Source organism: Fringilla coelebs (assembly GCF_963513975.1).
Source record: "Fringilla coelebs genome assembly, chromosome: 7".
Taxonomy (NCBI): Eukaryota; Metazoa; Chordata; class Aves; order Passeriformes; family Fringillidae; genus Fringilla; species Fringilla coelebs.
Window position 1 is genome coordinate 19,809,258 of NC_140035.1, and position 20,782 is coordinate 19,830,039.

At 48.8% G+C, this 20,782-nt stretch overlaps 1 protein-coding gene across 1 annotated transcript in view; it reads left to right on the top strand.

The window, feature by feature from the left end:
• Positions 1–9,090: 9,090 nt before the first annotated feature.
• GAD1 (glutamate decarboxylase 1) overlaps positions 9,091–20,782 on the top strand; it is a gene marked incomplete at both ends in the record, with an annotated part of 28,154 nt that continues 16,462 nt past the window's right edge. Inside the window, 5 exons of the mRNA XM_084209404.1 lie at positions 9,091–9,160; positions 10,919–10,981; positions 16,298–16,456; positions 17,162–17,404; positions 20,115–20,205. Coding sequence (XP_084065530.1) covers positions 9,091–9,160; positions 10,919–10,981; positions 16,298–16,456; positions 17,162–17,404; positions 20,115–20,205 — 626 coding nt within the window. The remainder of the gene's footprint in view (positions 9,161–10,918; positions 10,982–16,297; positions 16,457–17,161; positions 17,405–20,114; positions 20,206–20,782) is intronic.

Consider the following 20,782-nt stretch of genomic DNA (forward strand, 5'->3'; position numbering starts at 1 on the left):
TAAATATATAAACTCAAGATGGTTTACATTTTATACTAATATCTTTGCCATTTTTAATGCAGACATCTATGTGGGATGTCTACCATATGTATTACCTCAAATCAGTTGGTGTCCACATGGTGAGGACCAAGTGAACCATGTTACAATGCAGAAATAAATAGATAAGTTAAAATATTTTTAGAAGTCTGGATATACATTGGCTGACATTCCTGTATAAAGTTATGCATCTAACTTGACAGATAGTGCTACTCTCTGGTTTTAAGGTGGTGAAAAAGTACTTTGATTGAGCTGTGCTACTGCAGGTAAGGCTTGTCCCCAACTCCTACTTTCTTTACAGGGGTTTTTTAGATATTAATAATTTTACTGTACAAAATCTGCAGTTATATGGCTGTGGAGAATTGGACTGAGTGTAATCATATTCAATAAAGTTAACTAATGAAAACCAAACACAGCTAACATGCTGTTCTGGGGTAGACAGAAGAAAAGATACAGTAAACATATTTTATTTAACACATGAGTACATTAAAATTTAGTATTGCTTTTCACTGCAGAAATTCTAGGGCCTGGTAGTAGTATTTAGGACTATATAGTAACCATTTCATGCTATAATATTGTGTATCTTTCTTTTACCTTAGCATAAGAAAAATCTCTGTTTATCAATGATGTGTCTAAATGATATTTAATGGAGTTTATAAGTCTTGGAGAAATAATAGGTTAATATTCTCATGCTTAGATAGGTGTGCCCATAAAAAAAACTTCCATGGGTTTCTTCCTGCCTTTAGCCAAAGTGATATCTCTGTGTTGTGTTATTTTCCTTTCAGTAATTCCTGATGCCGGAATAATCGGATAAACATGACAGAGAATGCTGATCAAAAACTTGTGCCTCTTAACAGGGCTTAGCTTTGTCGGGTCTGTTTCTTTGTTTAAAGAAACAGCATCATAAAGAACATGAAACCACAGGTTTGAAGATCAATTACTTGGAGAGATCTTCTTGTGTTTCAGAAGTGCCTTTGCAGGTCTCCAGTAGTTTATCTTGGTCCAAGGTACAACATCTCGGTATCTCAGTGGCATCTCAGGTCATTCCCGGAGTCACTGGCATTACCAGTGTATTCTTGTTTTTCTGTAGAGAATTAATGCAAAGTGAAAATTAAGGAGGTTGTTGGGTGTTGTATGGTTTTTGAAAGGATTTTGCGTCTTTTGTGCTCAGTTAGTTGGCTGGCTGGTGTTTAAAATACACGTTTTTAAACTGACTGTTGACCAAAAAAACATTTTAAAACAGCAAATCAATCTGTAATGCCTTTACTTGAAGAAGAATTTCTTCAATTTCTCAGGAGGAATCCTTCACCCACCTGGATCCCAGGCTGTATCTTAGGAAGAGTCTATTCACTCACTAAGCCAGTGATTTTTTGCAACACATTAAAACCCAGTAAGCAGAATGCAGTCCTGCTTACTGCAGCTGAAGTCTGTTGCAGCATTTTATACAGCCTGTCTCTAGCAAGCAGTGGTTATGTTCATATCTGATGACATTTAGGGGTAATTTACACCAATACACAAGCCAGATTCCATGTCTAACATTTCAGATTCTGGAGAAGGAAAGTCTCGACTCTTTAACGTTCTAGAAAAGCTACATGTTGTTCATTCTTGCAGTTCTTCAGATCCCTAAAGCCTCTATAACAGAATTTTCTCTGAAGAAGGAAGCCAGTGGAACATCTGTAAACTTTTCTATATGGCATGGCTAGCTTGAGTCTGGATATCTGAAAAACCTTTCAGCATTTTTGCTAGCTCACGTTACTTTCAGTGGATTTGAGACATTTGTTTAAACAGATTAATAATCTGAAGAAGAAAAAAAGACCATTAGAAGAATGCTGAGGAGTGAGTCCTAGGGTGGTGTTGTGTTGGTGGTGTTCTCTCTGTAGCTGGAGAGGAATGCAAGCAGCCTTGTTATCTGTCCTGGGGAGAACAGAGCAGTTGGAAGCTAGAGCATGATCCATTGTACTCTCTTGACTCCCTTCCCAGAGAGTTCCTTTAAAGCCTAACAAACATTAAGTATCCCTTAAGATTACAAAGAGAGAAGTTATGCTTGATTCACTGCTCAGAGCAGTGCTGCTCTTTATCTCCTGAGTATTTGCTTTTTAAAACTTTGTTGTGGCTAAACTGTTAAAGATAGCATGGCTAAGTTCTGTCTCTTGTTCTAGTGCTGAGTTGCTAATGCTGTCCCAGATGACAGCAGCTCTGTTTTTTCCTGTGGTTGTCTTCTCCAAGTGCAGCTATCAGAATACCATGAACAGGAGTCAAGAGCATTAGGTAAGTGTGTGCTTACAGAGAAGTTTTGAAAGGCCAAAGTAGACAAGATTTTATTACATAAATAGATTGAAATATGTGTCTGTAACAAGTCAACTCTAATCTGATTTTTCTGTCTGGGAGATGTCTTCAATTTGAATCACCTCTCTCTTAATCTGGGAGGAGTGATTTTGTCCTTAAAAATGCCCCTCAATATTTTCATAATCTTTCATACTTGTACTGAGTGAAGAAGCCCATGTAACAACTGATTGCTTTGCTTAAAGTTCATGCACATTTCTACTACCTCCAAATAGGAATGTGTTAGTTGTAAAAATGCTAATGAAATCCACTCAGAATAGGGAAGATTAACAACCCAGTCTAACAGAGGGAAGGGATTTTTTTCTTACCTGTCCATCTGTTTTTTTCTGATAGACAAACACATCTTGGTAGACAAGTGCATATCACTGTACTTTTCAGAGTACAGTGTGCCAGTTGTCCATCTTTGTAGCTGTTCCTACCATCCTGTTTGTGATTCTGTGCTTTGATTGCACCGTGTTAAAAAATGTGTTGTCACTTTATTTAAATTCTGTATTTCGATCAGGTGCACTTAACCTTCCATTTTGGAAACAATTTTTGTTTCCATTTCTGTAATATTGTAGCTATAGAGAAACCAGAGAAAGGACGGGTTTCAAATGCAGTGCTGCAGGAAGCCTGCTATAGCCATAGTACTGATGGCTATCCAGGGCAAACTGACCAACTTGTTAGGGCAAAACCTGACTTATCCACCAGAGAGGAAAGAGGGGGGAAAGGAGAAAAAAACCAAAACTAAACATACAAAAAACAAAACCAAAACAAACAAAAAACCCAAAGCAACCAACCAAAACAAAATAAAAAATTATAGCAAAGATCACAACTCTAATGATCCAAAAACTTTTGAGACTTGCAAGGCCCATACCTGAAATTCAGTTATGATTTGAGAAGTGGAGTTTTTTTTAAGTAACAGAAAAGCCCATGCTTCTAATTTCCTGAGGATTATTTATGAAATATGCTTAATTTAAATAATCATGTGTTGAAAAATCCCAGAATCCAGCTCTCCAAATTTGTTCTGAGGTTGAAGAGTCAAACTGCATGATCTCCTGCAGCAGCATTCCTGAAACTGCTGAATGTTCTCATTGTAAACTGATGCCCTCCTATGGGATAAAAATATATAATTCAGTGATATGTATCAATTATAATATCATAAGGGGAAATATATGCAGGCATTAGGTGTCTTGGCTCTATAGGGTTACTGGGGGAGGTGGGGAATAAATTTCCTCTCAGACACAGGGTAAAATTGCAATCTCCTAAAACTGGTAGAGAATGGACTTACTGGTGGTATACTATCAAGTTATTCTTTCAAGTTGCCATCACAGTTACCTAACTTAAGTAATTTTGTTTGATCCATCTAGATAAAAAAAAATATTTATTTTATTACAGCTTGGAAGTAAGGGGATTCTTTGTTTCATGTTTGCTTGGGGGTATTGGGAGTTGGGATTGTCTCCTGCTATTGTTTCAGGATATGGGTTGTTCTTTGGGATGCTTTTCAGATGAAGCAGATCAAAATGGACAACAAGACATGCCAGCATGGATCAGGAAGGGGACATCCTGAATCAAGAAGCCACAAAGTATGTAAAACAATGTGCTTCAGATTAGACTCTTCAAAATGCCCTTCATCACAGCAGTACTGAATGTTCTATCTGGCAGTTCATATTGAGCTGTCTTTGAAATTCGAGTGATATACACGATCCTTAAATATGGGGCCAGTTGGGTACATCAGTACTGAGTGTTCTTAAAACCCAAAGCAAACATATCATTCATCTTCGATTAGTTTTTGTCAAGTTACAGAAAACAGCAAGTTACCTGTAGAGTAGGAGAATAAATCCACAGACTTCACCAAATTTCCATTTGTAGAATTTTCTGGACAAAGCCAAGTAATCCAAATAATCAAAGCACTAATTTGTTATTTCTTTTTTTCTTGGCTTGTTCATTTTTTTCATTACAGATATACAGGAATTTATTATGTGTATTTTTAGTACTGAAGATGAGAGCCAGAAAAGGTCTGAAACACTTAGTTTTGAACAATTCTCCAATTTTTCTATGTCAAGAGTTAATGAAATTTATTATTTAAATTATTCAATTTTATCTAAGATACAGGTAAAGTAGACATTTTTGTATATCAGAAACTGTAGGAAAAGAAAGAGATACTGGATGCAATAAATATATTTTGTAATGATGTACTGGATTACTAATTATAGCTGTTTTACTAAAAAAAAAGAAAAAATCACAGGCTGCAATGACAAAAATACAAACCCTCAAGTCCAGAAACATCATAGATGTTCTCTATACTTATTGTTGTATACAGTTTCAAGGGAAGAGTTTGCCTAATCCCAGCCTGCTAAAATATTCATAATCCATACAAAATGGCAATTAAAAGGCAACACAAAGCATTCATGGAGAGAACCCCCAATAATACAATAATAATAATCACCAGAAGTCAAATTTGTTGCCCTGCCTGTTGATAATGCATATATAGCATGACTATAGTTCAGAATATGAGGAAGAAGTGTTATGGCACGGGGACTTTTCTCTATTTGCCTCTCCATTTCATGTAGCTATATTGTGACCTCCTTACAGTGTAGGCAGGAGGTGCTCGTCTCTCTTAAAATATTGTATGCAGCTCCAGACACAGTGACTATTCAAATCTACAGGTTGCAATACAAATAGTGGGTTTTTTCTGCATTGTTTATATGTCCACTTCTATAAAAATGATATAATTAATGAGTGGCCTTTGTTGTTAAAGATATTTATTGCGTTACATTCATTCCTTTGCCCACTCAGGGTATTCAAGATTCATATTTTAGCATGTGCAGTTTGTGGATGGAGGTGAATTCAAGAAATACCCCATGGTCTGGCTTTTTAAAGCAAGTTCTAACTGATGTGCTGCTTACAATCTTCAGCTAAGGGAATTCTATATCTTCATCCTACTGCCTTGATGATACTGTGTATCAATGGTTTTTCCAGTGTGTTTCACATCCTCAGTAAACATCTGGATTCAAAGCAAAGCCCAAGTCTTCTGGATCCCCAGCTGCGAAGATATTCTCTGTAACCTGTGCCTAGAATGCACTCGAGCAGTAGCCTCAGAGAAAGGACAGTCACATGCAAGGAGAAAATAGCAGATTGCTTGAGCAGCACAGCTGGAGAGGAAGACTTTGAACTCTCTCGGTGAAAGCGGCACATCTCTGAGTGCCCTAGACTGGGCGTGTACACCTGACAAGGGTGTTTCAAAGATTTCAGTTGGCGTGGCGAGTTCTGAACTAAGCCGCCGAGCTGGAGTGGTTCGGGTTTAGGTCCGATTTTCAAGCGGGTCCGTTGCAAATAAAAGTTAGCAAGCTTTTCCAGGCGTGCTGCACAGCCACGCTGTAGATGAGCGAGGGGAGCCCCAGGGTTTGCTGCTTTCCCCTTGCCGCCGCCGGGGCCAGGACGAATAGCTCGTGGTGAGCACGGGCTCGGAGCAGCCGCCGCCGCGGGCGGGCGGGCTCTGCGCAGGGCTTTACGGAGCGCCTGGGCTTGAGATGCAGCGCCACCCAGAGGGGCCGTGAGGCGGACAGCGGGGTCGGGATCGCTGGGGTTCGCTCTCGGCATCCTCCTGCACGGCCGGGAGGGAGCGAGCGCTCCGCACTCCCGCCCGGGCCGTGCGAGGCTGCTGCCGCGCCCCCCGACCGTGCTGCTCACCGTGCCGCGGCTGCGGGGCCGGGCCGGAGCAGGTGCTGTCCGCGGTGCTGAGCGGAGAGCCGGGAGCGCCGCCGGGCTCCTCGAGGAGCTGGAAAGAGTCCTATCTCTGGCTCCTTCCCCTCGCGGGCCTCGGATTCTAAGAGGTTGTGAATATTTATGTTAAACCATGTCTATTTACTCCAGACACACGCACTTGTGGAAAGCCAGAAGGGAAGGAAAAGTGCGTCGGGCATCCACCCGGCTGGGTCGCGCTTCACAGTGACTAATGACTTAGGGGTTTTTTGTGTGGTCTTTCGTTGATTCTTTGTACTGCAGTCCTGACATGACTTCCTTTGAACGTTTTTTTATGTTTATAAAGACGATTAGTTACAGATATATTATTATTTCTCACACTCTGCACTGTGCAAATGTCTTGCTCGATTGGTTGAAACCAGCTTTAAAATGATAGTCTAGCTATGAGAAAAGGTCGTGTTAGCTAGGGCCATTAATATCTGTAAAGCTGTGTTTAAAAACTGTGCTGTCGGTGTTTTCATTACACGTCTAGTTCCTAGAGAGTAAGTGTGCTCGACAAAGCAGTCGTCTTGGCTACTTAATGCTGTCAGTCGGACGGTTTCCTTTACCAAATGGGCTTCTAAGTTTTTGCTTTTCCCTTGAGTCCTTCAGAAAGGACACAGCCCTGCTGCTCGTTGTGCTGCCCAGCATCTCCTGTACAGGATGAAATTCTCTGGCTCCATCGGGCTGTTTCCCCTCCTCTCTTCTCATTGCAGATTCCTCCCAGCCCCTTACGTGACATCTTTTTGAGAAGGGTTTGGTTTAGGCATCTGCATAGCTACCGTGACATGCTGAAATACAGCACCGCGGTCGCAACCACAAAATGTTGGCTAAGCATATTCGGGGTGTGGGATGGAGTAACGCAGACATGGGGTTGTTGGGGGTACAAAAAGCTTGTTGTTTTAATGCTTCTGGTTTTAGCAAAGGGATGTCTGGTATAAAATCGCAATCTAATGACAACACTGAGGGTAAGTCACAGGCATCCAGGTGTTCCGCTGCAGCGGTACCCGTGCCTCTGCCACCCTCTGGCGGGGAGGAGCGGGGCGAGCCGCGGGAACCACGGGCTGAGCCAGCGGGTCACATCAGACCCTCGGCACGGCGGAGGGGGGGACAGGGGGTGTTGCTAAGCTACAATTCACACGAACCCCGCCTGGCTCATTCGAGTCCCGCACCATGCTCAGGGGAGGGCCGGGGCCGCAGGGACGGCCGAGGCGGGAGTCCGGTCCCGTCCCCTCACCGGTGCGCCGATGTGTGCGGTGCCTATTAGCACAGCTGGCGACCTCGGGTCAAGCCGGTGCTGTCTAGGGAAAGCCTCTGGCTCCGTCTGTACGAGGGGCTCAACGAGGGGCTCGCACGGCTGAACCGCCTGCCTGGGGTGCCGCCCCTGCCGCGGCTGGACAGCCCCACCCGCCGCGGGAGTCAGCCCCGCCGCTCCGGGGCGAAGCAGACCAGCGGTAGGAGCCGGGGCCGGTGGGCCGCCCTTCCCCGCCCCAGCGGTCCCCAGCCCCCGTGCGGAGCGGAGCGGCGCGGAGGCGGTGGCGGCAGTCCTGTGACTCATGCCTGCGTCGAAGCAGATCAACCGGCGATTCACGCTTTTAAAAAAGCAAATCCGAGCACTTCTGGAAAAAAAGGTCATCTCGCATTAAATTCCGCGGCGCGATTGGTATTCCGACGTCGTTCCTGGCAGAGTTTATAAGCGGCGGGTCGCTCTCAGGCTAGAATCGCCCTGCCAACCTGGACTACGGTAATAAGAGTGTCCACTCGCCCCCTCGGTAAGTTGCTCTCTAAACGGCATCCTATTTTTTTTTTCCAAGCCTTTGGGAACCTCTGGAGCATTTTTTCTCCCCAAAATCGATTTTGGTCGCTGTCGTATGAATAGAAGGATAACGGTTTTTTTGATACAGCTACCGCCCTAGACATAATGTTAACCTGTTACTTCACTTCTAGGCATTGTCTGGAAAATATCTTCTGCTTATGGCTGTTTTCTTTCTCGTCTTAAAAAATTTAAATGCCTGTTTTCCATTGAAATCATTGATCCGTTGCGTTTACATGCGGGTGTAAATCCACCCAGCAGTGGAAATGAATCGGTAGCTACCGGTTTGAAAAAAGCCGCTAACAAAGAAAGCATTCTTTCGTTACCGCGACCTTCATTTTCTTTGCAAGGGGAAGAAAATAAATCGCAGGTAGACGTGGGGACAAAGAGACGAGCTGGGCAGTGACCCGGCAATTCTCGATCAGCGACCCTGTATTGGTTATCGGAACGCCGTGTCCGCCAGGAAAGAGTTGAACATCTGGCGAGGAGCGAGGGCTGGTCCTGCACCTTCCTTTCCCCAGACGTGCCTCTCCTGCCATTTGCGCCGCTAAAGCGAGCACGGGCACGGGAGATCGCTGGTTAGTGCTGGAGCACAGAGTGGCCCCGGTTTGCTGAAACATGTGTGTGCAAATACACATGTATGTGGCGCCTGTCATTGGACTGGGCAAAACGCACCTTTGTGGTGGCGGGGTTTTATCTGTCAGTCTTTCCTGAATGCTTAGCCTGACGTGTATTCGGTAAAGCCCAGAAGCGGGCTGTGTTTGGGATTGTAGGTCGTTTGGGCTGGTGATTTCGAAGCACGCTTTGCACGTTGGTCTCCATTTGATGCGAGCCATATAACTGCCCTGCTCAGTGGCCACCGATATAATTGCTATAGGCTTCATGCTCTGCTAAATCCGTCATTCCAGCGCGGGGGGTAGTGCCCTGGAATCTAACGAAGGAAGATTTTGCTCTTCAGTCTGTCAAAGCATTTTCCCGGTTCGGCCGGTCCTGCCGCCGCCTCGGGACCTGCGCGGCTGCCGCCCGCTGGCGTCTGGACGGGACTCTGGTGCGGTGCTCCCGGAGACTAGACTACTAAACCCGCTGTTCTTCCTTCCAGCAAATTCCTTGCTGCCCACTCCTCAGAGGAATATCGAGGAAATACGAGCTCCAAGGACTGGGGCTTTTCTGAAGGGATGGCTTCCTCCGCTCCCTCGTCCTCCAACGATGCTCCGGACCCCACCCCACCTAATCTGCGACCTACAAGTAGGTTTTGATATTTTCCTCGTTTTAAGTGTTTTGGTGGCTTTCTCCATTTAGGCTCAGAAAGACCAGTTTCGAAACGAAATGATACATCAGTGAAGCCCTGTTCCGCGCCATTAAGCAAGGTGCGGAAAGTGCTCTACACAAAGAAACCATCTTCCTACCGGGAACAGGAGAGGTCGATCTGTGGCGAATAAAACGCTGTGAGGAAAAGCCCACCTTGCCGGCCAACGTTGTCTTTATCTTACAGCCACGTTTGAGAGATACAGACAATAAACTGACCTCCCAGGTGGACAAAAAAATCGGGATGTTGGAAGGGGTGTGGAGAAAACGAATCAGTTAAAGGGCGAAGTTACACCAGGGTATTAAAGCAGGTGTCTCCCAGCTACATTTTATAAATGCTAATTCTGCAGCTTCTTTTCAGCCTACGCTGAAGCCTGTAATCAAGGGAAATTTGGATGCTAATTGCGGCTTTTTAAAGCATTATATTCCTAATTGCTCTGAATTCGCCTTGAGTTATTGAGGTGTGAGTGGGAAGCAAAGCTGCTGCAGGTGGATAGAGAATCAGTTTACAGCCCTGCCAGGCAGTTCAGCCTACAGGAAAAAAAAAATTAAAAAACAAAACAATAAGAGGCTCGATGCTATGAAGCATTAGAGACAAAGAGCGGGCAACAGTAAGAAATGAAAGGTTGTCAGGGACAGCAGAGCCGGTAATAGCTTTTACCCTGAAAGAGCTACGAGACACGAGCATCGGAGTCATTATTGTCATTATGCTGAAACTGGAAAAAACGGCGAAGGGGCTGAACGGCAGCACTGGGTCTTGTTTCGGGCGCGCGTGGCAGGCACTGCTGCCTTAGACTGAGGTGTCACACGCAGAAATCGAATTAATTGGCAACACGGCTAAAACAAAGAAAACCGCTGGCAGCAGCATCCCGCCCTGCCCACACGGGCTCCCCCGCCCCCGGGCACTGGCAGCGCCCCTGCCGAGCGGGCTCCTCCGCCCGGTCGGGAGTGCCGTGGCTCTTCCGCCGCTTCCCCCTCCCCGAGTGTCAGGCCGCTGCCCTCCGTGCTTGGGTGAGCTGTCCTCGTCCCCGTTCCTCTGAAACCTTCTCCCCTCGCCCCCCAATGCCAGGTCAGCCGCCCCCAGCCCCCGGTCGCCCTTTGGGGTCCATCGCTACCGGACTTGCGGCTGCCCCATGCCGCGAGCGATGGACAGGAGAGGCTCGGTAGTGCCCGTGGCCGCGGCTGCTGCACCCTCCACCTCGGTCCTGGGCTTCGTTCCCCGCTTCCCGTGGGCTCAGTTGGGGCTGACCGGTGCGTGTCTGAGCCACGATTGGAGGGGCTGGGAAGCAGCCTGTTCCCTCTGGGGGTGCGGTCCCAGTAGGGGCGTCGGCGGCCCGTCAGTCCGTCCGAGGCTCAATGATGCGAGTCCGATCATCTAGTCAAATACTATTTTTCACCCAATTAATTCCTGAACTCTTTTGTGACCCCATTTCACGCCACTTTATTTTAAGCTGCTACTTCCCTGGAGCCCCGCCAGTAAATGATGAGATGTCGGGCGCCGGCTGCCTTCTTCTCTCCTCTGAGCAGGCCAGCATGTCACCTCGGTGTCATCCGAGCCTCAGCTGCCCCGCGCCCAGCGCCGCCGGGCTCGGAGTCAGCCGTTTCTCACGGCGATGCAGCCGTGCGGGACACCGGGCTGGGGCGCAGCGGGCGTACAACCCCGCCGCCCCAGGGGAACAACTCTGCTCTCTCTTCCAGCTTACGACTCGTGGTGCGGCGTGGCTCACGGGTGCACCAGAAAGATCGGGCTGAAGATATGCGGTAAGTGCGGCCGTGCCTCCCCGTAGGACACCCCACACACCCACGCGTGACGGCTCGGCCGCCCCGGCGGGGGCAGCGCGGGCCGAGCGCCCCCCGCCGGCCCTGCCTCGGCCGCCCCCTGCCGGCCGCACGGCGGCTCCGCGGCCCCGGCCCCGCCGCGGTGCCCTCCCGCGGGCTGGCGGTGGCCGAGGTTTTGTCCGCCGCGGGAGGGACGGCGGCGGCCCCGCTGCCCCTCCTGCCACACTCGGGGGGTGCAGGCGCCGGGCGCTCCGGGCGAAGAAAACGTAGGACCCGCGGGGGAGGCCGGTGGGGAGGAAAAACGGGGCGCGGGGGACCGGTTCGTCGCCTCTCTCTGTCTGAAATTTTTCAGCCTTATCTGACTAGAAAATACGGATCTCCTGGGGAAAAAAAGATTAACGAGAGCCTTATTAAAGAGCAATTCGTCAGCTTGCTGTGCTGGTAAGATAGCGCTGGCAGCCAGTCAGCGCGCAGGCACATGAAATGTAGAAGGGAAACAAATGCACAATCAGATCGCAACGTTATAGCAAGAGATTCATTTGCAGATAACAAGCTGTCTTCCTTCCCTAGATATCTCAGTAGCGCCTTCGCTTTCAGAGGCTAACAGTCAAATCCTCATATTTCTGATGGGGGAATCATTCAGTTTTGCCCATACCCCTTATGCGTAGAAATTATTTCCCCTTTTCCCCTCTGTCTCTTTTGGGGGGGATGGGAAATATGTCATGGGAGAAACTAACATTTTTTTCGATGCAAAGGAGCATTTAAACCTCTTTCCCAGGTTGCTCAAGTTGAAGTTCATTTATTAAGCGTTTTGTCACCTGGAAGTTTGAGCGGGGAAAGAATCAGGGTGCAAATGTTTAGCCCTGTGTCTGTGAGAGAATTCACTGGTAGCCGCTGGCGACATTAACGAGTAGTCGCTTAGTTCTATAAATAGCTCCTGATCTGGGTTTAATGGACCATTTCCCTACCAGTCCCCTCAGTGGCTGGAGCGATGGGCATTTTTACCATCATTTTAATTTAGCCAGGCGAGCAGAACTGATAAAGGAACGCTCGTTTAGGCTTGCTCGGTGTTGCTAGACTACAGGGGTTAGAGAAGGACAGCGCAGCTTCTCTCAATGAGATCAAATACACTTGAAAATGAAATATCCCACCATTTTGGATTTGAGAAGGGCATAAGAGAGCGTAGTGAAGGCTTTGTGAAGGGAGTTCAAGACAAGCTGTATTTCTGGTTGTGGTTTGGTGCTCAGTTTTCCTTTGCTGGATCTTTTCTGTTTTACATGAAAAATATACTCGAAATAGTGAGTGATGCCATTTTGGAATACTCAGATTTGATCACGAGTACTGTTTTTGCTTGTATGAGCCCTCCCATTTGAATCGAACACCTTCACAAAGACATACAGGGAAGGTTGCCTATGGTAAACAGAGTGAGGTATTAAGGTTGCCAAGAATCCTAATTAAACATGCTAAAAGAGTTGACATTTGACTGTTGCAGGTGATACCTCCTTGTCCTTATCTTTCACAAGATATCATTCCAGACCCTAAATATTGTACAGTCACAAAGGCGCCTTGAAATTATTCCTATTGTGTGTATCACACTGAAATCGATTAATTTTGAATGCAAACTTTAAATAAGGGTTGACCTCAGAGAAAAGGCAGGTCTGGAACAATGAGCTGGTTCTTCCATCTGAGTTGTATATTATGGGTTTGACATTTTCAAATAATTAGGTATCCTAGATGTATGTAATTTCTTCTTAAATAACTGAGCGATTTAAGGATTAGCTTTTTTTCCTTTTCTGGTTGAAAGCCACCACCTGAAAAGAGCACTGCCGCTACCACCCCCCCCCCCCCCCCCCGCGTCTCCCGACCCCTTCCCCCCACTCTTCGTCTCTGCACATATCCACCTTAAAAAACCAAAAAACAAACAAACAAAAAAATCAAAAAAAACCGCAACCACCCAAAAAACCCCAAACCAAACCAAAACAAACAAAAAAACCACCAAAACCCCCTAACTCCTATTTTAAGCGGTTTAATGAACTGTCACGGCGGCCAAAATATGGACATATTTCCCCCTGTATCTGGATTTGTATGTTACACTCCCACCATGGCAAATGTTATTGCTGGGATTGATCCTGTTAACATTTGGCACCAGTGGAATGTTCAACGTCGTAAAATTGCTCCGGTGCGTCTCCTGTTTGGCCTCGGCCAGCTGATGATTCCAAAGTCAGTGAGCAACGTGGGAGAGTGGGGCTTCCAAAGCAGCCATGCATGTTAGAAACTGGGCTCGTCTCCGGAGTCCGTGGGATTTATGCTGCCAAGCATACTTTGGGTAGGTGGTGCTAAACTCCCCGACCGCGGCGGGGTCCAGGATCTCCTGCGGCCGCCACCGAGGTGTACCCCCCGATGGCTGCGGTGCGCGCCGGGACCCGGCAGGTCTGTCCCCGCCTCGGAAGATGGGCTGCGGTGCAGAGGGGGGCTCACACACCTGCCTTGTGCGAGGCTTGATGTGAAATCACGCTGAATTTTTGGCGCGTTGCGCACCGAGCTACTCCCTCGCCCATCTGGTGTCACTCGGCTCCTGAAAACTCGATCTCTTAACGCACGTCGATGAAAATGCACCTGCGGAACGGACCGACTGCTGAAAAAGGCTGCGCTCTCCGCTGCTCCAGGAGAAGCAACACGGACACTATTTCATACTCTGCTACTTGCTGGAAGTCTCCTACACCGGCCTCGCTTTTCAAGCAGAATACAGAGGAAAGGTCGGCTACAGTCATCCGCTTCTCCCCGGGAGTGGAAGGAGCCTTCGAGGGCCGGCTGTTACGCTTCTCTTCAGACCGCGAAGGCGCTGGGGAACGTCGCACACCATCCCAGGGAGGGCTCGCCAAACGAGATGGTCCGGCGGCTCCAGAGTGGGGGCTGTCCGTGTCCCACGGGCTCCCCCTTATACCGAGTCTCCAGGTCCACGGCACACTGCCGTGGCCGAGGGACTTGATCGAACTCACATTACCTACAGCCGGGTGAGCTGATGTCGGCCGACAGCGCGATCCTGCCTTCAGGCTTTTTTCGTCCTCTAATCCCCGCCCTCGAGCCTCCCGAGCGCGGCCGCGCAGCCCCGGGTCCCCACGCGGCGCAGGGTGACAGGCCCCGTGCGCGGCCGCTGCGAGCCCCAGCTGATCCCCGCCGCCGGCTTCGGGGCTCCGCGGAGCCTCCACGGGGAAGAATAGCCGCGGAGTCGTTCGGGCAAGGACTGAGCTGCCTGCCCGCAGCGTCTAGTTAGGTCAGACCCTTCAGCGACGCCACGGCCTCGCTGGGCCCGATGAGAGTTGAACCGGAGGCAACTGCAGCCTTTCTCTGTTACTGAAGCGGTGCTCCCTCCTTCCCCAACCCTCGTCTGCACGCCGAGGGGAGCGCCAGTTGTGCGAGGAGCTCGGCTCTCGGGGCAAGCGGAACGCGGCTGCCCCTGCAGGCGTCTCTTCTCACGGAACCCGTCCCACCTGAGCATCGCTGCCGAGAGCCTGAAAAAAAGACGGGTGGGAAGAAAACAAAGCAAAATCAAGCCCCAGAACCTGGTAAAAGAGAATCCATAATTCAGATTAGACTGCACCTGCTTTGATATCAGCTGTTCCTCCTAATGAGCAGGAAAATAGCACTAGCTGTTGCAGGAGCTAATGATCGCTGCAAGAGCCATTAGAAGCAGTAACAACATAACTAAATATTACATATATATATATGTGGACGGCTACTCTTAACTTATGCACAAAGAGAGTTTCCCTTAAATAGTCTTTGTCTCATTCGTAAAAGCATCACAGAAAAAGACTAATCAGTAGAAGATCAGAATTAAAAGGCAAAACTTGAGACGTTCACTGGAAGTATGGCTCCGACAAACTTACCTGTGAGCGACCCTCCTGGAGACTCGTCTGGGTACCCGACTGATGCAGAAGGGCCTGCCAGCCGAGTGGTCCTTTTTCGATAGCTCTTTCGTGACTGCCTGGCTGGCAGCAGGGTCCGAGGCACAGGTACCGCTCCGGGAGCAACTGGCCCGGCCCAACAGCTCACTGTCGGTCACTTTTCTCCCCCGACGTTCAGCCTCTATGCCTGCCCAAGATGCAGGGGGGCCCAGTAAGGGCCGGCGGTGGGCGCCTGATGGGAGGTGCCCACAGTCCCGGTCCGCCGTCACGGCTCTGGAGAGCAGGGACACATGGCCCGAAAGCGGAGGGCGCTGAAGAGAAGCGGCGTCGGGGAACGTGAGTGAGCGAGCTCAGGACGTTGTTTTTCCTCCCTGCTGAGCCCTCCTCTCTGGCGGATATCCCCAGCCGCGACGAGCCTTGTTTTCGATTGTTGCTTGTTTTAAAAGAAAAAGAATAAAGGAGACCGGCGTCACCCTAGTGCCTCTTCCAAACAATACAGGCACACTTGGTGCAACCCGGAAGGTCAAAATCCGGTGCTTTCCTTAATGACAAAAAGCCCGACACTATGCGTGTTTTAGTGGGCATGATAGATTTAAAATATCAAATCCAGAAAATTAATTGTTCTCCCTGCCTTGTTAAAATAGAGAGATCTCATAATTCGCTGCCGACTCTGCGTGGCTCCCGCCCCAACAATTCTTGGGGTGAGTGGGTTTATTATTGCCGTGACATATAAAAGCAGCAGTTGTGTTCGGGTTCTGGGTGCCAAAGATGCGTTCCCGGTGAGAGCAGAGCTCTTAAAACCTCCGGGGATGATTACTGTTAGCATCAAGGCATCTTTTCAGGTGGAAAATCAGCATCAGTACTTACTGATAATAGGAAGGTGGGGTTATATGAGTGCTACTGGTATCCTCAGAGCTCTAGCACTCCCAGGACGGATGCTCCAGAATGGCTGCTTGTTCTCATGCCTTTTGTGCATGAGAGCACCACGAGGAGAACTGAAAATGGCCCTGATTTTAATCATACATCATTGCCCCTGTCTGCTAGGTCCATAAACTTCGCCTGCAGGCTGAAATAGCATTGACTCATCCTGAACTCTCTTCCAGTGGCTGATTACTGAAGTGGAATCTGTCTGATCGACTTAATAAGAATTTACCAGTGCACTAAATGACGAAATTTTGTTTTTTGCATGGCTGCATTTTTGCAGTTGATGGCATTTTGAACTCTCCCTCCTGGAGGCAAATAATCCCCATAAATACCCTTATTCCTGACCTCATTAGTCAGATCTAGAGCCAACACCGCTTTTAACTGTTGTCTAGAGAGCTGCTTTAGATATTTCTGAACATGTTGGGAAGTGAGAAAACTCTGACCTGTGCACCTTGCAATAATAATGTAGGGTTCCTGCAAAGGACCAACAGCCTGGAAGACAAGGGCCGGATCGTCAGCTCTCTGAAGGAAAGGCAGTCATCCAAGAGTCTGCTGGCATGCGAGAACAGTGAGAAGGAATCCAGGTTCCGGCGCACTGAGACAGACTTTTCCAATCTGTATGCCAGAGGTAAACACTTTACTGTTTCTCCTTGCTCCAGCTCAGGCATGTCCCTTAGTAGTCTTGCCCTCATCTCCCCTGGAAGTGTAGCCATGTTCAGACCGTGCTTTTCCTTGGCCAGTTTTGAAGGGAGATCTGTGTCTGTGTTTTTTGGGAGCTGCACTGGTGATGTATGCAAACTGCCTGAAAAGCAGTTTTACGTACTTTGGGCTGATCACCTGCAGCTCAGCTTCAGCGGTTCCAGGGTTTCTCCAGATCCAGCATCCAGGAGAAGAGTAATTCTATGTTTTTATCCTCCTTAGTAAAATAGTAATGAAGCAGTCTGTGATTGCTGGTAGGGGGCCATTGCAAGAAGAGTGGGAAAGAGAAAGCAATCCCTTTGCGGGGCGGAGGGGGGGATGTGTCAAGGTAAGGGCAGGTGTGGATTTCGGGTACTTTTGGGCCCCAGGAGGCAAGTGCCTCGCACTGCACAACCTTTGTGTGGCAGGGCATTCTCTTAGGCTGGGGCACCTTGGAGGTCCCTCTGCTGTTGCTGTGGGTGACCTAGGCTTGCCCTTCTCCACGGGGTGAGAGGGACCAGCAGTCTGCCTGGCTGCAACCAGGCAGTGCTGGGACCGCGGCTTCCAGGTCTTTGGAACACTGCGAGCAGCTGAGGCTGGTTCATCTCTGCTTCTCTCTCCCAAAGCAAGTGCTGACAGCTGGTTTGCCCCACAGATTTGTTGCCCTCCAAGAATGGGGAGGAGCAGACCATGCAGTTTCTGCTGGAGGTTGTGGACATCCTCCTCAACTACGTGAGGAAGACTTTTGACAGATCCACCAAAGTGCTGGACTTCCACCACCCACACCAGCTCCTGGAAGGCATGGAGGGCTTCAACCTGGAGCTTTCGGACAACCCTGAGTCCCTGGAGCAGATTCTGGTGGATTGTCGGGACACACTGAAATACGGAGTGAGGACAGGTAGGTTTTTGCACACTACTCTGTGGCGAGTCCCTCCTGGGATTTTTCTCAGACTCACGGTGAAGAGAGCTTGACAGCTCACGGAGGTAAGCCCACACCCTCTCACTGCCCGGGACTGTGCCTCTGTACAGGCTTGGCTCCAGGGCTGGCTGCAGGCACTGGAAATGTTTCTGCTCAGAAACTTCATTTACTGATGGCCACCCTTCCCTGCCGGGTAGGGCTCAGTGCTGGTTTTAGACCAAAGAAACAAGTTTTAAAGACGTAATCTCTTTCACTTGATGAGACGCGAGCTGTCTGTATCTCCGAGGAGCAATATCATTAGGTAAATGAGGGCATAAATGACACAGAATTTGCAATTTTTCTTCTTTATGTTCATCAAACGTTTAATGAAAAAGAGACTGAAATCCTAGGAATCATCAATAAAGGAACCCTGTGGATTTCAGCCCATTACCCAGGAGCCCTGCCCATCCAGGTCCTTCTGAATCAGACAGAAATCCCGGGTTGTAATCACTTTTTTGACTGGGTAAGCTGTAGCCAGGCTCTAGAGCAAAGTCAATGGTCTCTCAGGCTGTTTGGCCTGAAATGTTTTACATTGGATCCACAGGAATCTTGGCTGGCAATTAGCCCTGACAGCCGTACGTACCCAAGCGAATCAGGAAGTGGAGCAGTAATGGAGCGCGCCGAGTTTCCTGTCCCCAGCCTCGCTCCAGCGTTTCAGGGCCGCTGAGCTCTGCCTGGCCGGCTGCCCTCTTTGGCACAGCACGGCACGGCACGGCTCGGCTCGGCTCGGCCGCAGCGGGCGGCGATCTCCCCGCGGAGCCGGAGGGGCAGGAGCTCAGGCCGGGAGGCTGTTTGCCGGCGGTCTCCGGCTGGGCAGCGGCGAGCCATGGCTCCTGAGGGACGGGCCGCAGCTTTCTGCTGTGGTTAGTTTTGGAGCCGTGAAGACACAATGTAGTGCATTCAAGGAGCAAAATCTTGACAACAGATGTGGCGGGTGGCGTTCTGTCCTTTTTCCTATTTACATGAGGGTTTGATCGATTCAGTGGAGTCAGGAGCATACTTTGATTTTTGTACTCTTAATCGAAGGGGAGAGTGTTTCCCTCCCAAACGCGTGGGTTGTGGGACAGGTGGCCTGAGGTTAAGTCAGAATGGCTGCTCTCTGTGTGCTTGCACCATTATTCTGCTATTCATCGTGCCGCAAGTCGTGCAGCCTCCTCCCCTCACCCCGACCTCCCCTGGAGCTTCTGTGGGGCCAGCAGGACGAGTCCCCAGGATCTGAGAGGCAGGTATCCGACCGGACACAAGCTCTGTTCAAAGCGGTGCTGGTGCAGCTTTAAAGTGCTGCTCGGATCGCCGGACTGTTCAGGACACGCATTGTGCTGTGGGCTCCTGGGGCTCGCATTCTCTCTCGAGCTCCCTTCAAAGTCACCGGGTCTAAATCTGCAGCCCAGCCTTAGGAGATCGCGGGTTCATTAACAGCTATGGGAGGTCAGCGAAATGTCGCAGAAGATAACTTGCCAGTCAGTGTGTCCTGGAAAGGGAGAGAAGTACTGATTTGTAAAGCGAACAGCTAAGCCGCGGTGGTATTTCTGGGCTCCAGCCCCGAGCCGTGGGTTTCCCGGGGTGGGGAGCAGCCCGGCTGCGGCGTATCCTCTTCAGGAAGTGTGGCGATGTGGCAGCGCCGGCAGGCTCACGCCTCCAAAAGATTTCTGCTGACATCGCTCGGGGCAGAATTGCATTTGTTTCTTCATGTCAAAGGATGCTGATGTTCCTAGCGTTGAACCGAATCCGACGTGACAGGGTCCCCTCCAGGCGTCGAGAGCTGACCTCTCTTCTAGGGCCGGGCTGTGCCAGTGTGCTATCTGCAGCACAGAGAGCAGAGGGGTCTAAATCATGACACTTCCCACCTCTCCTCAGCGCCCGATACCAGTTGTTAGGAATTTCCTCTCTTCATGCTAGAAAAGTAGGTCCCCAAGACTCGGGATTATTGCTCCTTAAAGTCCTTAAAGCAGCTTCGGCTGAAACACAGGGATGTGATTTACTTCCGTTCAATAGCAAACTCTGTTTAAGGAGGTGAATTCTAGCTTATAAACCATGTGGGGAAAGGGCCCGAGTCGAGATCCTCTTGCGGGGCCCTGTCCCCCCTCTGCAGCGCTGGGACATCCCTGCCGAGACCCCGCAAAACGTCTCTCCCATGTCCTTGTAGCTCGGGAAGAGACGGGCTCCTCCGCAGCCCTCTCTCACTCCTGCAGCCCCAGTTCGAGCGCCCGGGCCTTCCTCTCTTCATTCCAATGCAAATAGCGCCGGTAACTGGAGGTTGTTACTGCCGAGGGGGTGTCCCCCACCGTGTACTCCTCTCCCGAGCTCACAGCGCGACAGAAGTGGTAAGAGGGGTCTGGAAATGGGCTAGCACAAGCCCTTGGGCAGGTCCCGGAGGTGTTTACAGGCTCAGTCGATTCTGAGGTTCTCTTTTAAAGGCAAATGATTCCGTACAGAAGCTCCCGTCCAAAGCATTTTTTCAAGTTTGTAATAAGACATCCGTGAATGTTGGCTATCAGTCTCCCCATAAGCAGGACTTGCTTTGAAACTTTGCTGCAAGTATTCTGAGTACAAACCTGTGATTTGCGTCAGAAAAGGTGGCTGGTTTAAATCTGAAACCTGAGAGATACCGGTCGAGTTTGTTCTAAGTTGCGCTCAATTCTCTTTTCAGGTCACCCTCGCTTTTTCAATCAGCTGTCCACAGGACTGGACATTATTGGCTTGGCTGGGGAATGGCTGACATCTACTGCTAACACAAACATGTAAGCAGTGTCCTGTCACCAGTGTCTGGGACTGGGGCTTACGAGGGCTGCCATGTGTCATGGTAGATAGGTATTGTCACAGATAGGAATAATTTTCGTTTTTAAATGATGAATGTTATATCTTCCAGAAAAATGTCTCATGTTTTTCTAAATGTGTCAGTAAGACAATTAAAATAATTACAGACAATGAAATAATTTTCTTATAAATAGAAATTCAAATATCTGAGAGCACATGGTAAGTAAAACATGATTATTCTAATATAATAACATGAAATTACTTTTCTTTTTTTGGACCAATCTTCTCTATATTTTTCTTTTTTTTAAAAAGTTTTGTCTTTAGACTGAACAGGCCTGCAGCTGTCCATATGTGAACACTAGAAAACACAAGATATGGAAAAATTTATTTTCTTCTCTACTGTTGACTTCAGGGATAGCAGGCTTGAGGCAATACCTTTTGTTCATGTGCTAGTAAAGAACTGGCTTCTGGGTAGCTTCAAAATGATTAAAAATGTAGCGCTGAAAAATAATTTTATGCTAATGAAGGAATTAGTCTAAGATTAATAAAGTTATGTGTAAA